The following is a 16,172-nucleotide window of genomic DNA, read 5'->3' as shown; positions in this document are numbered from 1 at the left end:
GCTTTTTTTTGCTATGCTTGCCTCTTTTTTTTGACTAAAATGTGCTCCTGGTCCTAATTGCCTTATCAATCCTGGAGCAGAGCAAATCCTACTCAGATAAATATTTATGAATCAGTTTAGGATTATGAAAACTCGACATCCATCATTCTGCTCATTGGATGAGTATGTTTCAAGAACAACTCTCCAGTTAACTCATCATCTAGCATTTTATTTGTAGCCCTGAAAGTCTTGACTCTTCAGATACACATCCACACATTGTTCAAGTGTAATGAGATTGTTTGGCTCTATCATCTTTTTTAGGCAGTGAGTTCCAGATTTTTACCACCTTGAAAACCTAATTTTCCCTGCAACCAATTTCAATATATGTATTTTGCACCCTGATCCCCTTCCACAAGGAAACAGTTCCTTCTTATTTACCAGATCATTTAACTTCATATAGTTCAATTAAAGTTCCTCTCAGCCTCTGTTCTAAAGAAAACAGTGTTAATGTTGCCAATCTTTCCTCAAGTGTACCACTCCAAGTGTGTCCCCTTTCCCATCAGTTTGAAATCTCAATACTGTGGATTGTCTCCTGAATTTCCCCCCATTTCCTCTCTATTATCACACTGCAGGATAACCATCCCTTTTTTGACCACAAAACACACAGCTTCACAGATGGAATGGAATGATGTTAGCTGCAGCTGAAATTCTGAAACTCAGAGCTCAAGCTCCACTATTTAATAACATTTCCCACACTGTTGTCCAGCAGCCAACAGTTTCCAATGGACAAAGGATAATGCACTCAAAAAGTCTGAGACGCTCTTCAGAATAACCAGTTTTAGATGAATACCTGATTAACTGGGTGGATGCTGGGCTACTCTTTTGCCCTGCTTTTCCTTTTCTGTTCTTCAGCTTTTCCCTACCACTTGCCCTTAGCTCACAAATTAGAACTGATTAAACTCAGAAGTGATAATTGAAAACTTAAAGAATTTATGATTCCAAATCTTCAGGTTCTGTTAAAGTGCAGTGTGTTTTAGCATACAATATGGCCTATGGAAAAAAGAGCAAAGGAATGATATCTGAGATTAAATGTAAAGGAATGTCCAATTTATCTAATTTTTTCCCCATTTTACCTACCTTGTAAAAGGTACATCTGAGGATGAAATGAAGTACTTGGAAAATTTGTTTAACAATACTAAATCTCCTACATAACATCTTGCGCTGCAGTTGTCTGCTCAATCAAGCCAACAATAATCTCCATAAAGGTTCTAGTGCATCTTGAGTTACCTTGTTAGCTGATACAGTGCCTTGTAAAAGTATTCAATCCCCAACCCTTTGTTCACATTAGGCAGGTATTACAATCAGGGATTGTATCAATTTAATTCTGCAAATCAATTTAATTGAGAATTTTTATTTGTGAATAACATGCTCCTTTATCACAGCAGTGCCCCAAAACAGGGAAAACTGTAAAGCATGAAAACTGAAATGTCAAAAACTGGAATGTCAGCAGTTCAAAAGTATTTATACCCCTATGCTCAGTACTTATTTAAACCACTGCTTGCAGCTATTACACCCAGTAATCTTTTTGGATAAGTCTCCATTAGCTTTGCAAAACACGGTGGAGCACAATTTCCCCTTGCAAAGTAGCTCCAGCTTTGCCAGGCGAGTTGGGGAGCAGTGGCAGACAGCAATTTTGAGGTCTTGTCAGAGATGTTCGATTGGTTTAGGATGAAGACTCTGACTGGGTCACTTAACATCAATTTGCTTCATTTGGAGCCACTCCATGGTTGCTCTGGCTGTGTGCTTTGGGTCATTGTCCTGCTGAAAGGTAACTTCCTCTTCGGTTTAAGCTTTCTGGTTGAGGCTAGCAGGTTTTTATCCTTAATTACTCTGTATTTCGCAGCATTTACTTTCCCATGAATCCTGACCAGATTTCCAGTCCCTGCTACTGAACAGTATCCTCATAGTATGAAGTTTCTTCCACCATACTTTAACAGTAGGGATGGTGTTACCTGACTAATGCACAGTATTAGGTTTACACCATATGCTCCGCTTAGTGCTCAGGCCAAGAAGTTCCACTTTAGTCTCATTGACCACAAGACCTTCTCCCACATCTTTACAGTGATGCTTCAGACAGTCTTCACAGGCAAGGACATGGTTTTTTTTTAAGAAAGGCAGAGCTTCTTCCTTGCCATTTTTTTTATATAAATACGGTTTGTGTTCAAGGCCTTGGAGATTGTGGAGCCATGAACTTCGTCTCCTGTTGCAACACTGACTTCTATAGCTCACTCAGACTGACTGTTGACATCACAATGGCCTTCCGTACCAGTACCATTCTTCTCCAACAACTAAGTTTAGTGTGGCTGTAGTTTCATACTTATTCCACTTACTCAAGACGGACTGCAATGAGCTCTGAGGTATACTCAGTGCCTTTGAGATAGGTCTTGGTCACGTCCCCAGATTTGTGTTTCTCCATTACCATTTCCTTGACTTGTCGTGAATGCTTTTGTCTTCAATTTGGTTGGGTTTCCTGAAAATTTACCATACTTTTGGATCTTACAGAAAGAGGGAATATTTACTCATGAATTCATTGAAAACAGATGATCCTCTAATTTTCTACCTCAACAAATTGGGTCAGTTGGTCACATAATATACAATATTGCACCTGAAGAAAGTTAGCATAATTAGAAAGGAGATTATTATTCAGCCTCACAATTTTGGTTTTTAGTTTTAAGTAAATTATTTACAGGTTTTGGTTCCCCCCCCCCCCCTATGATATGCATAATCAGAGATTTGCTCAAAAAATCCTACTTACAAATTAATTTACATTAATAAAAGGAGTGAGTAAAATGTGAAAATAGTTGCAGGGGCTGAAGACTTTCAAGGCATTGTACATTGTAGCAATGAGAAACTCATTTGAAATCAAACTTTGGGCCAAGTTAGATGCATCCAATTTTGAGTAATTCTATGGTGCTACTTATGAACAAATAATTTGAAGGCTAATCCATAAACTAATTAATGCTCTACCGTACCAGCAACCTGGGTTCAATTCCATCCGTTACCTTTGTGGAGTCTGTACGTTCCCCCCTGTGATGGTATGGGTTTCCTCCCACATTCCAGAGACATACCAGTTGGGGGGTTAATTGATCATTGTAAATATTGCCATGATTCAGCAAGGATTAAATTTGGGGATTACTGGGTGCTGTGCTTTGAAGGGCTAGAAAGGCCTATTGCGCACCATATCTTAATAAATAAATCAATGACTTGCTCAAAGCATGATAAATAATAGATCATTGACAAATTCTTTAAAAAAGTATGGTTTCAGTAAAAGCAACAATAAAGCTTAAGTCTTAGAAGTTCAAACAGTTCAACAAAGAACTTTAGATTTCAAGCATCCTATTTACTCCAATACAGTTTACACACCATCAACACTGCAGTTCCTCAACTTCCCAAAGATGATCAAACAAACCACTCACTCCATCAAACAGGAATTCCATGATACCTTATCAATTAAATGTTTAATTGGCAATAAAAAGCCTTACAAGAAAAGATTCAAAAACAAAACTGTCTAGTGTCAAATCTACACAATCACTTTAAGATGGTCATAGCACTTTAGCAAGAGATCTCAAACAGCAAAAGAATACGACAGTAAAGAAAAATCACCACCATACAGGAACCAAAACAGCAAAAGAACTGATGGAAAAAAAGATGAATTTGATCATAGAAGAATTTCAATATTCACAGCTTTGCAATATCCCCCAGTCAAGCAAGAGACTTAAATGTAGCAGAAATAAAATAATCCTAGACACCAATGCCAACTCATTTCAAAATCCCGTCCCCATTACTGCAGTACAATGCAGTAAAAATGCAAAACCTCAGAAAATAGAAGCAAAGTTCATAAACGCATATATTCAGTTGAGTATGGGAGATATTGTACCCAACTGTACTTGGCTTCTTAAAAATAGGGATTACAATTTATTGAGGCACCTTGAACTGAATTCAAGACATAACCAGGTTAATGGATATGTCAACTGAAATTCATACCTTTGAAGGATCGGACAATGGGAAATTTCAGAACGTGATTGACGAATTTTTGCTTGGCCCGAGTATTAAGAGTTAAGGAAACAGGACAGACAGATTGGTTTAAGCTTAAATATAAACTATTATCTTCGTAAAAAGTAGAACCATCCTCAAGGTCTGCACATTGCACCTTTATTTTGCTTTAGAAATCTGAGGTGATGGATTTTGACAGGAGAATCAGAGGAAAGGTAATCTAACATTAATAAAAACATTTTCTCACCCAGAAAAGCAGTTATCTTCAAAAAAAAGATATATCTCCAAAAAGATAAAATAGATCCAAGATTTCTCTCATTAAAGCACTAACAAATACAGTTAAATACGTTGAGTAGCAATTACCAAGTTCGGCTTTTAACACCATTTTTCACAAATGAAACGGAGGCCACAAAACTTGACAGATAGACTATATCAGAAATGCGAAGCTTCTGTCAAAAGATAGATTTAAAGTAATTTGGCATTCTTTTGGAAGAATATTAAAAATTGGAGTAGTCAAGATCATCAAAACTTTTACTGAGCACTGTATTTTTTTTCCACCACACAATGGCTTTGAAACCATTAAAAAAATTCACCAAGATGACAAAGGGAAAGACTTAGTTTAAAACTCCAGAGATGGAAAGAGTTTGATGCATGATTTGTACGTTTAAAGGAGATTAAAATAAAGCAGTGTTCATCTCATAAAAATTCATTTGAAAGGCAGCAAATCCATGTCAAATAAAGCAATGTCAGAACGTTTGGGTTCAGTTGTTCTACCTTGGCAGTTCGGTGTTGATTGTGCTGTGTCCTGCGAATGTTTGACCTTCATATATTATTCTATCAGCTAATTCAGAAACTCAATTGGGATGTGGGGAGGAAATCTTACCACTGATTGGCTGTGTGGTGAACTTTGTGCATTATGCGTGGTGATCTTCATGGAATTTTACCTGCATCGGCTCATAAATAGGATAAAGGTCTACGTGGGGAATAAAAACAAACTATGCTAACGTTGCACAGCACAATTTTATAGCCTTCCATGGGTTCATAAAGCAGGATAGCAACTATGACCAATTGGAACATTACCAGGATCCCCACTTTCAAATTAGCGAGAGAAATGTGGTAGTGTCTTGTATATCCAACAGCAGGATATGAACACTCAGTAAAAAAAAATGCACAACAGTTGTTGAACAAACTGAACAATATAGGTATAGGTGAGGACAAAACAATGATCTCGTTTGACGCCATCTCTCCATTCATCTCCAGCAATCTTAGCCTGGCCAAAGGAACGTTAATGGAAGTGCTCCTCAATGAAAAACTAAATGGTGGGATTCTAAGCAAAGATCTTATCTGCACATTGGCAGAATTCTGCTTATGCACTTGCTTTAAATTTAATGGCACACTTTACAAACAGCCGAAATGGAGACCAATGGGTTCACCCATCTCCAAGTTCATTGCAGATGCTGTCATGCAAAAGTTAGAAAAGACTGCATTGCCAATTATTAACTCTAAAATTTGGGTTTGATACACTGATGATCTTTGTCATAATAAATGCAGCAAAACTGAAAGAACTTATGAACTAACCAGTGATGTGTTCGACAATATGAAGGTCACAACGGAAACTGAAACTGAGGGGAAACTAGCATTCTTGGAAGTGCTTGTCAGTAGAAACACAAATGGCACTTAGGTTTATCGTAAGGGGCACATACAAATCAGATCCTAAATAATCATAGCAACCACCCAAATGCACACAAGAAGAGCTGTATCAAAACTTTCTTCCGACGAATGGACACACTGCAGCACAACAAAACTAAATGATAAAATCAATTTTATTGTCATTTAACTATATACATATAAATAATGCTTATTTCCCATATATTGTATATACAAACAAGACGTTTCTTTAGACCTGGGTGTAAAGCACAGTCGGCCCTCCTTATCCGCGGGGTATTGGTTCCGAGACCCCCCGCAGATACCAAAAAATGTGGATGTCAAGTCCCTTATTTAATCTGCCTTAGTGTGGTGGACATTAGGACCTGGCGCAGCTCTGAATCTGCAGTGTTTCTGTTCGTGAAAATAATCACAATCACGATTGAAAATAAGGTGGAAGTAATAAAGTGATTGGAAAGAGGTGAAACGCCATCAGTCATTGGAAAAATGTTACAGTCGGTCAACGATCGGAACAATTTTAATGAAGCATGTGAAAGGTACTGCCCCGATGAAAGCTACAATTATTACTAAGTAACGCAGTGGTTTAATTATTGAAATACGTATGTTTCTTAAGTGTTTTATATGCATAGAAAGGTAAAATATGTATTATATACTAGGAAAAAACATTTGACTAACTGATGCTAAATAATACCAGATGTACCTGTTCGGACTTTAAATCCAACTTAAAGACATACTATACTCAGGAACGGAACTCATTCATAACCTGGGGACTGCCTGTACTTTTAAGTCACTTCTAGATTAATACCTAATACAATGTAAATGCTATGTAAATAGTTGTTGTACTGTATTGTCTAGGGAATAATGACAAGAAAAAAATAGTCTGTACGTGCTCAAATGACAAGTGCTGGAGAGAGAACTTCTGGGTTTTCATAATCCGCGGTTGGTTGAATACGTGCATGCGGGGAATCTGCGACTGTACACATGACACACAATAACTTAAGGTAAAGTAGAGAAACACCTCTTTAAAATATTTGCATGAAACTGATATCCACAGAACTTTATATGAAGATGCCTATGAGGTTGACAGCTCATTAAAAAGGAAGCAATAAAGCAGGTTATCCTTCCATACATTCGAGAAATGGAGACCTAACTGCTCCAAGAACATAGAATTTCAGTCATGTACAAGCCAACAGCAATGTTGAGGAGAGTACTTTGCAGAACAAAAGAATAAATCGAGCTAATAGAGAAGATCAATGTGCGGGGACTGGGGCAAATATTACATCAGTCAAAATGGGAGAAACTATACATGAGGATCCATGAACATCAACAGGCAGTAAAGTGGCTTGAGCAGCTTACCCTGGTCTCGACCCATAAAAACCAAGAGGGGCCCAAATTCAACTGGGCATCAATAAAAGTCATGGCACAAGTGAACAGGCATCATCTAAGAGAATCCTAGAAGTGTGGTTTTACACAAACAATTCTGTAAACAAACACGTAGACCTCGATGCTATTTCTGAGCCAATGTGGGCAAAATTCCAGACCACAATGTACAATGTTTGGTACACAGCAAATCAGCGATTAGATTTGCTCCCCACGTCACAACTGAATTTCAAATTTGACGTCGAATCAGTTCATTCAACAGTATATAAAGGCCAAGCATTGAGGACACACCACAATCAACAAAAAGTGCACTGACGATGTCTCCTCACAAATACGAGAAACGTTTGCAAGTAAATTGCCAAGATCAGAAACAACTCAACCACATGAGCTACACATCTTCTGAATTATACCCAATGTCAGAATATTAAAAGGAAGTTAGAAATTCAAGAATTTGCTTCCAGTTATTGTGAAAAGAACAACAGCACAGAAATCTTCTGAGTTCCTGTCAATGCCATTTTAATTCTTTTGACTGTATTTTCCATCGTCCTTAATCACTGTTCATGACATTTTCACCAATATTCCTCCAACCAAAACATGAATGCATAAAAGCACTAAGATTCTTCCCCAAGTGAAAATCAAGTATGAACACATCTATACTTCACTGAACTTGTTCTCACACTGAACAAATTCCTTTTGATTCATTTCTCAACCATAGAAGGTATTGAATTACAAGTCTTGCTATATGAATCTGCTTGGATTATTGCTGTTATTTTATGGAAATAGTTAATTTTTAAAATTACAATGACCATTTTCCTAGATTTGCAATGGTGGCATGGTTTATGGCATTTATCCAGAAACACAAAGTATCACCTTCATATGTATCAATGCAGTCCATCTTACCTACTCAATTTCCTTATTTCCATTTCTAAGGAAAGGTTACTTATACAAGCCCACTGAACAGTTGCCTTTATCATACTTCTTCCCACCTATATTCCCTTAATGATTTTGCTCAATTCTTCTAGCTTCCCCCAAAAGGCTGTTCCATTCTCCTAATATCCTGGCAATAAGAGCAAAATGCTCGTACTCTATTGGAAGTACAGAAAAGTAATTTCTTGATTTACATATAAAAGGAACGGTTTGTGTTAAATTTACTGTTACGGTACATTCCATTACAAAGACTGTGATGCACTATTATTAAGGGCAAAATACGAGGGATAATTGATAAGTTCATGGCCTAAGGTAGAAGGAGTCAAATTTAGAAAACAGAGTACATTTTTTTTCAACATAGTCCCCTCCTACACGTACACACTTAGTCCAGTAATCTTGGAGCATTCGGTCCCTTCTTTGTACAAGTGGTCCACAGCAGGGGTGATTGATAAGTTGATGGCCTAAGGTAGAAGGAGATGAGTAATTAACTTCAAACTTTCTGCATTATCACTCAAAGAGCTGACCTGCATGTGCATGTAACTAGAACATCTTGGACCTCCAGGTGGTCCATAGCGGGGGTGATTGATACATTTGTGGCTGACGGAAGAAGGAGATTGAGTTATACAGCTCTCGTTACATGCACATGCAGTTCAATTCTGAGTGATAATGCAAAATGTTTGAAGTTAAAACCTCATCTCCTTCCACCTCAGGCCACAAACTTATCAATCACCCCTGCTGTGGGCCACCTCTAGAGGTCCAAGACACCAACTTCTACAAAGAAGGGATCTGAATGCTCCATGATAGCTGGACTAAGTGTATTAATGTAAGAGGGGACTAAGTCGAAAAATAAATGTGCTAGGTTTTCTAAAACTGATTCCCACCTTGGGCCATAAACTTATCAATCACCCCTTGTAGATAAGTAAATTTGACATAACCAGAAGAATGAGTGGTGTTTAGTAAAAGTTTATAAATCTAAGTAAATAGAGGAAATACTCAAAAGCAGCAAATGTTGGGTGTTATTGAGCATTCCCAACATTTTCAGCTTTTAAACTCAATAGGTCAAGCAGCATTTGTGGAAAGAAACAAATTTAATACTTCAGATTGAAGAATACTTCATAACTCTTCGGTGTTAAGTGCTTCATTTTGGAAGATCAAATTTGAAGCCAGAATCCTTGGTAGTCCAAAGGAAAAGAGGAATTTTGGGGTCCATGTACTTAGATACCTCAAAGTAGCTGTGCAAGTTAGTCAGGTTGTTAAGACAGCTGTTAAGTTGTTAAGGTTATGCTGTCTGCATTACTGAGAGAGTCATAGGACTCTACAGCACAGAAGCAGGTCCTCTGCCCCATCTAGTCTCTGCTGAACAATTAATCTCCCTAGTCGCATTGATTTGCACCCAGACCATAGACCTCCATACCCCTCCCATCCATGTACTGATTGAAATTGTTCTTAAATGTTGAAATTGAACTTACATCCAGACCCACAACTTCTGCTGGCTGCTTGTTCCACGCTCTCACCACCCAAGCTCCCCTTCATGTTCCCCTTAACCTTTTGCCCTTAATCCATGAGTTTGAGTTCTACTCTCACCCAACCTCAATTGAAAAAAACCTGCTTGCATTTACCCTGTAGTCAGGGGATGGAGTTCAAGAACTGCAAGATAAAGTTGTAGAAGACATGTCTTATGAAGATAGGTTGAGTGAGCAAAGGATAAGAGAAGACTTGATAGAGCTGAACAAGGTTATAAGAGGCATAGATTGAGTGGATAGCCAGAGACTTCTTCTCAGCTAATACAAGAGGGCATAATTGTAAGCTGATTGGAGGAAAGTATGCAGGATTGTCAGGGGTATTAAACACGGAGAGTGATTGGTGCGTGATGCAGAAACATTGGTGGGATTTAAGAAACTCTTAGGCACATGCATGATAGAAAAATGTGGTGGTATGTAGGAAGAAAGGATTAGATTGATCTTACAGTAGGTTAAAAGCTTGGCACAACACCCTGGGCCTAATGGGATGTACTGTTAAGCTCCACGGTGGGCAAGACCAGGATTGCTGAGGTGATAAGCTGTTGATGAAACAGCATAGTTAAAAAATTAATGACAACTTTAAAAAGACAGAAAACCAACAAAACAAGAAGCATGTTAAAAATTGTCAAATTAAGTTTAGAACTGTCGGGAATGCCCAGCAAACCCGGCACCGCCCATGCAGTTAGAAAGATACGTGTTAATATCGCAGGTAGTTAACCTACAGCAGAACTGGCCTGTATCCAGATTTCCAGCATCTGCTGTTTTAGGTTTTCATTTTCAGCTTTTATATCTGTTCTGGCAACATCACCTTCTAATGCAATGCTGAGAACCGAATGCAAATGAAGATTCCATGGGCAGGCTGAGAGGAGAGTTGTGTATTTTCTATACCAAATTTAGTCATACTAATAAAACATTTTAAAGATACTATGTTATTTGGCAAATACAAACTTTAATTATATGCTGTTTTTAAACAAGCATCAGAAAATTTATTTATTAGAACATTTCAGTAACATTAACTTCATTTTTGCCAGAATAAAAATTAATCAAAAGTATTACATTTGGCTAGTAATCAAAAATATTCACCATGATACAGCAATTTAATATGCCAGCTTCAGTCTCAATTGATTCAATTACTACACTATTTTGTTCTAGTATTGACACCATTATCAATCAAAAACAATCCCACATGACAGCCCTGAGAATTTTATCTATTTTTAGTTCACAGCTTTCACACAAGACTAAAAAATGAACATCAGAAATAAAATGTGGAATTAAGGCAAAAGTGAAAATATTGTTAAAATAATTTTACAAATATAAGTTATTTTACCTACATTCTCTTCACATCTTTCCTTTTCTAGCTGTTTTTTAAGTTTGAATTCTGTAAAATACAGTGGATTCCAGTTAATTGGTGCAGTTGTTTATTTGAGACAACTCTTACAGAACAAAACATGAATTGAGAAAATAGCTGGGATTCCCTTCATTTATTTGAGGCATTATGCTGCTTAATTGGGACAGGAGACTGTTGCTGAAGTTTCTAACTAGCATCAATCACATGCACATGCATGGCCATTGGACAGTACACGATGCTTCGAGCAAACATATTTTAAATAGCATCAGTTGTCCATGCTTGTGTTCAAAATGCAACGATTTTTGTTACTAACAGTTGACGAGAAATAAGCAGCAAGACAAGTCAGAACTGTTTTGTTCTATATTTTATTTAAAAACATAATTTGTTATTCAGTTTGCATTTTTTTATATTTTTAAATATTTCCGTCAAACTTCGGCTAATTGGAATAGCTGCTTATTTGGGCCAAAAAGTACCGGTCCCGTTGTGTCCCAATTAACCAGAATCCATTATACTCAATTTGTTTCAACCTTTCATTAACCGCTATCTTTTCTACAATCAAGTAACTTTTGATTGTCATAATTCTCTAACACTCATTTATGTTTCCTATTCTTGTTTTGACCTCGCGCTGGGGCTATACGGCGTTGAGGCGCGTCCCCTGGGTGGTGGATGGGGGATCCCTTGTGTGAGGGGTGTACCGGATAATATGGAAGAAGGTGCCCGCGGACCAACATAGCCTAGGAGAAGGAACTCCGATTCCAAACCCGGGTAGATAGGACTCATTAGCCTTGGATGGCAGCCTATCTAGGAGAGGGTAAACTCTGATTTCAAACCCGGGCAGGTGGAGCTCGTTAGCATGGAAATGCCATCGCCTAGGGGAAGGTGACCCCAACAGAAAACCCCTGGTCCTCCAGGTTGGGGGTAGTGCAATGGGTTCACATAAAACAAGCAATTGTTACAGAAACCGTTAACGGATTGTCAACCACTAACCCAGATCTCGGGAAAAGCAGGGACCCATTCAGAAGGCTGATGACGCGCTGCAACCAAACCCGTCAGGAAGCTGCAGGGCTGACAACCCTCCTTCACCCGAGGAAAACCATAATGGAGGTTCCAAAGCTGCTCTCACAGAAGAAATTTATCCTAATTGGAACATGGAATGAGAGATTGCTTTGGGAGACAGGTAGGTGCGCGCAGGCAGTGAAGGAAATGAGCCAATACCACCTCACACTCCTGGGCATGTGCGAAGCAAGGTGGAATACTTTTGGTGAGACCAAACTGCAGACGGGAGAAACTCTGCTCTATTCTGGCAAAGAAAAAGAGGAAGACCCGTATGAGGCTGATGTGGCTCTGATGTTGTCCAAAGCAGCAGCCAGAAGTTTGATAGAATGGGAACCAGTGTCCGACCGTATCATCACAGCCAGGTTTGAGTCCAGATTCCAGAAGGTATCCATTGTCCTGTGCTACGCTCCAACTAACAACACAGAGGAAGAAGAAAAAGATCTCTTCTACACCCAGCTTCAAGCGGTAGTTGGAAAGGTACCTAAGCAAGATATGTTGATCGTCATGGGAGATCTGAATGCCAAAGTAGGCATCGATGACACTGGCAGAGAGAGAGAGAGATGGGCCAGAATGGTTTGGGGAATATGAATGAAAATGGAGAACTCGTTACCAACTTCTGTGCCTTCAATGAACTGACCATTGAAGGTACCCTCTTTCCCCACCAACGCTGCCACAAGATAACCTGGGTCGCGCCTGACCATCAAACAGAGAACCAGATTGATCATGTCATAGTCCGCCAACGCTGGAGAAGTTCATTGCAAGATGTGGGAGCCAAAAGAGGAGCAGATATTGGATCTGACCACCACTTGGCTGTTGCAAAGCTGAAGATGAAGCTGTCAGCCAAGAAGAAGCAACAGAACACACGAATAAAGTTTGATGTTAAAAAACTACAGACAGAAGAGAACAAGAAAGGTTTCCACATTGCTTTGCAAAATCACTTTGGGGCTCTTCAAATAGAGGAACAAGATGAGGGAACAGCAAAACACGCCTGGATTACCTTCAAGCAGGCCACTGTAGGAGCCTGCGAAGAATTACTGGGAAGACCACCAGTCAAAGGTAAACCTTGGATCAGGGACGAGACATGGCAGAAGGTGGAGGAGAGGAAAAAGCTCAAACAGTAGTTGAATCAGGCCAGAACCCGGCAACAGAAACAAATCGCCGCCAACAGGTACAGTGTGATGGCCAAGGAAGTGAAGAAACAGCTCAGAAAGGACAAGAGGTCATACTTCAATGAAATAGCAGAGCAAGCAGAAACAGCAGCCAATAAAAGGGACCTCAAGGCACTCTACACGACAACTATTGAGAGGGAAGAAAAGCAATTTCAACAGACCTGTTTCGAGGCAAGACAGGCCATCTGCTCACTTCGGTTGAAGATCAGCTGGTGAGAAGGAAGGAACACTTCCAGGAAGTATTGAATAGACCACCACCACAGAACCCACCTGACCTGGAGCCTGGAGACCCACTCAACATCAATATAGGTGAAATTACCAAGCAAGAAATTCGAAAAGCCCTGAAAAGCCTGAAGAATGGCAAGGCTGCTGGAAAGGACAACATTCCTGCAGAAGCATTGAAAGAGGGTGGAGAGGTTATGGTGGACCATTTGCATATACTGCTGAATTTGATGTGGAGAACAGGAGAGATCCCATCAGATTGGAAGAAGGGCCTCCTTGTGAAGCTGCCAAAATCTGGATATCTTTCACTGTGTGGCAAGTGGAGGGGGATCACCTTGTTGTCCATTCCTAGCAAAGTTCTCACCAGGGTCATCTTGGAGCGGATGAAAGACACCATTGACCAGAGACTTAGAGATGAGCTAGCAGGGTTCAGGAAAGAGAGATCATGCATTGACCAGATAGCTACACTTAAAGTCATTGTGGAGCAGACAATAGAATGGCAAACTCCACTATATGTGTGTTTTATTGATTTAGAGAAGGCATTTGACAGCCTGGACAGAAAGTCAATGTGGAGCATCTTACGACACTATGGTATACCGGAAGAGATGGTGAATATCATCAAGCAGCTTTATGATGGCTTCTCATGCAGGGTCATCCACGATGCGAGACTGTCTGAAGAGTTCCTGGTCACTACTGGAGTCAGACAGGGATGCCTGATGTCGCCTCTACTTTTTCTTGTGGTACTTGACTGGGCTACAAGAACAGCCTATGCTGGCTCAGAGAAAGGCATCCAGTGGATGTTAATAGGGAAATTGGAAGACCTGGCAAGATTCCTTGGGAGAGACCTCACAGCGAGTAGGCCTTAAGATCAGTCAAGAGAAGACCAAAGTTCTACGCATTAATAACAAACAAGAGGAGCCATTACGGATTGAAGGACGAATAGTTGAAGATGTAGATAAATTCACCTACCTCGGAAGCAAAATCAGTAAATCAGGAGGTACAGATGAGAACATCAGAGCAAGGATCGGAAAAGCCCAACATGCCTTCACAACCCTGCAACCTGTTTGGAGATCTACGGTCATCTCTGTCAAAACTAAGCTCCGTATATTCAGCTCCAATGTGAAAGCCATCCTGCTATATGGATCCGAAACATGGAGAATCACTAACACCAGCTGCAACCTTTCTCAACAAATGCCTCCAGCAGATCCTCCGCCTCAAGTGGTACGACAGAGTGTCAAACCTAGACCTATGGAAGAGAGCAAACCAAGAACCCATTGTATTCCAGATATGGAGCAGGAAGTGGAGATGGGTCGGCCATACCTTGAGGAAGAGCCAGTCGAATGTCACTCGACAATCACTCGAATGGAATCCACAAGGGAAGAGAAGGTTGCCCAAAGCAAGCCTGGAGGCGTAGGCTTTTGGATGAACTGAAAGCCGCTGGCCAAACTTGGGAGACTGCAAAAACATCTGCTAGAGATCACAGGAAGTGGAGGACTTTTGTTGAGGCCCTATGCTCCATTAGGAGCGAAAAGGATTAAAGATTCTTGTTTTGAAGTTGGTAAGCCATTTTTTTTTTAAAAGGTGTTATTCACAAGATAAAAGCCTGCTTCTTTAATCTATTGAAAATATTGACGTCAGTGTACTCCTATGACTTAATTTAACACAGTAACACTTCACAATTCATTGCACTTATATCAGTTAATTTCCCTGTAGTCCTTAAAGGAAGGGGATTCTACATTACCTTGAATAAAAATGTCCATCAATGGTTTATCCTTCTTGTTTTGATCCAAGCAGAGGACATTGGACTCAAACAATATACTGCTGCACATTCTAAAATATGACACTGATTAACCAGATTGAAATCTTAAATTTTACTGAGGTGATTAGAGGGCAGAAAAAAATCTTTGCTGCATCATTTTGAATGATATGTGTCACAAACTTGGATCGAATACACTTTGGCAATGATATATTTTTCATGGTGAGGGGCAGAAAACTGACTGTGATGCTTGGCATTCCTTTTGAAATATGATGTTATTGCTTTGCGTGAACCATGTGATCAAAGCACACTAGAACAAGGCTAAAATATGGTTCCAAAATTACTTGTAACAAACAAGCTAGGGTACAACAGTTTGACTGACTCTTTTGAAATCACCAATAGGTAATCAGCTATACCATCCAAACAGTGTTAGAAAGTATTTGAAGGCTTTCCTTCAAGTTTTTTCTACACAAATATTGGAAATCTGCTGTGATGAATTGAAAACTAGCTGAATTCCCACATATTAAAAAGGTTGTGTTTGGCTATGCTCTGTTACTTATGGCACTTATCTCTGGGAGTCTTATTGTGGACATAATTGAAGTTAGTGATAAACAAGAAACAGAACAGTAGTCCATTATTTTCAAATGTTTTGAGTTGTATTTTAAAAATTTATTAAAATACTATGTGTACTATTTTGTGCTTGAATAGGTCTCAAATGGACAAAGGTGTCCAGCTTTGCTCTCCTTGCATGTGAAGTTTTTGAAAAGCTACATCTCGAAGTTAAATGTGTATCTAAAACATTGAGTTACCATCATAAACTCACAATGTATGTCCTAAATCTTACTGTTAAATACAAGCAGTTCCTACTGGAATTGATGGCAGTTACCTGGTGAAATTCCAGCAAGTGTGGGTCATCCACACAAGTGCAGTTAAATGCAGAGGCACCAAATTTATGCAGCAGTAAAATACATCAAGCTTGTAAATTCACTCTGCCTGTGGATTCTCAATGGAGTCCTGCAGCAAGTCTCAATCTGGCTGAGATTCCACAAATGTGTACTAGGGGAGAATCAGCATCATGATCCCACACAAGTGATAAA

At 39.4% G+C, this 16,172-nt stretch overlaps 1 protein-coding gene across 6 annotated transcripts in view; it reads right to left on the bottom strand.

Annotated features, from left to right (window-relative positions):
• The window catches only part of LOC132377830 (receptor-type tyrosine-protein phosphatase gamma-like), a 671,456-nt gene that overhangs the window by 636,589 nt on the left and 18,695 nt on the right, over positions 1 to 16,172 (bottom strand). For 4 of the 6 annotated variants that reach the window (XM_059944246.1, XM_059944241.1, XM_059944240.1 and 1 more), the window contains exon 2: positions 10,852 to 10,902. The exons of the other annotated variants lie outside the window; for them this stretch is intronic. In XM_059944246.1, coding sequence (XP_059800229.1) covers positions 10,852 to 10,902 — 51 coding nt within the window. The remainder of the gene's footprint in view (positions 1 to 10,851; positions 10,903 to 16,172) is intronic. 6 annotated transcript variants of the gene reach the window in all.

Source organism: Hypanus sabinus, chromosome 19 (assembly GCF_030144855.1).
Source record: "Hypanus sabinus isolate sHypSab1 chromosome 19, sHypSab1.hap1, whole genome shotgun sequence".
Taxonomy (NCBI): Eukaryota; Metazoa; Chordata; class Chondrichthyes; order Myliobatiformes; family Dasyatidae; genus Hypanus; species Hypanus sabinus.
Note: the sequence above shows the minus strand (reverse complement) of the source record. Positions and strands in the feature narration are given on the sequence as shown.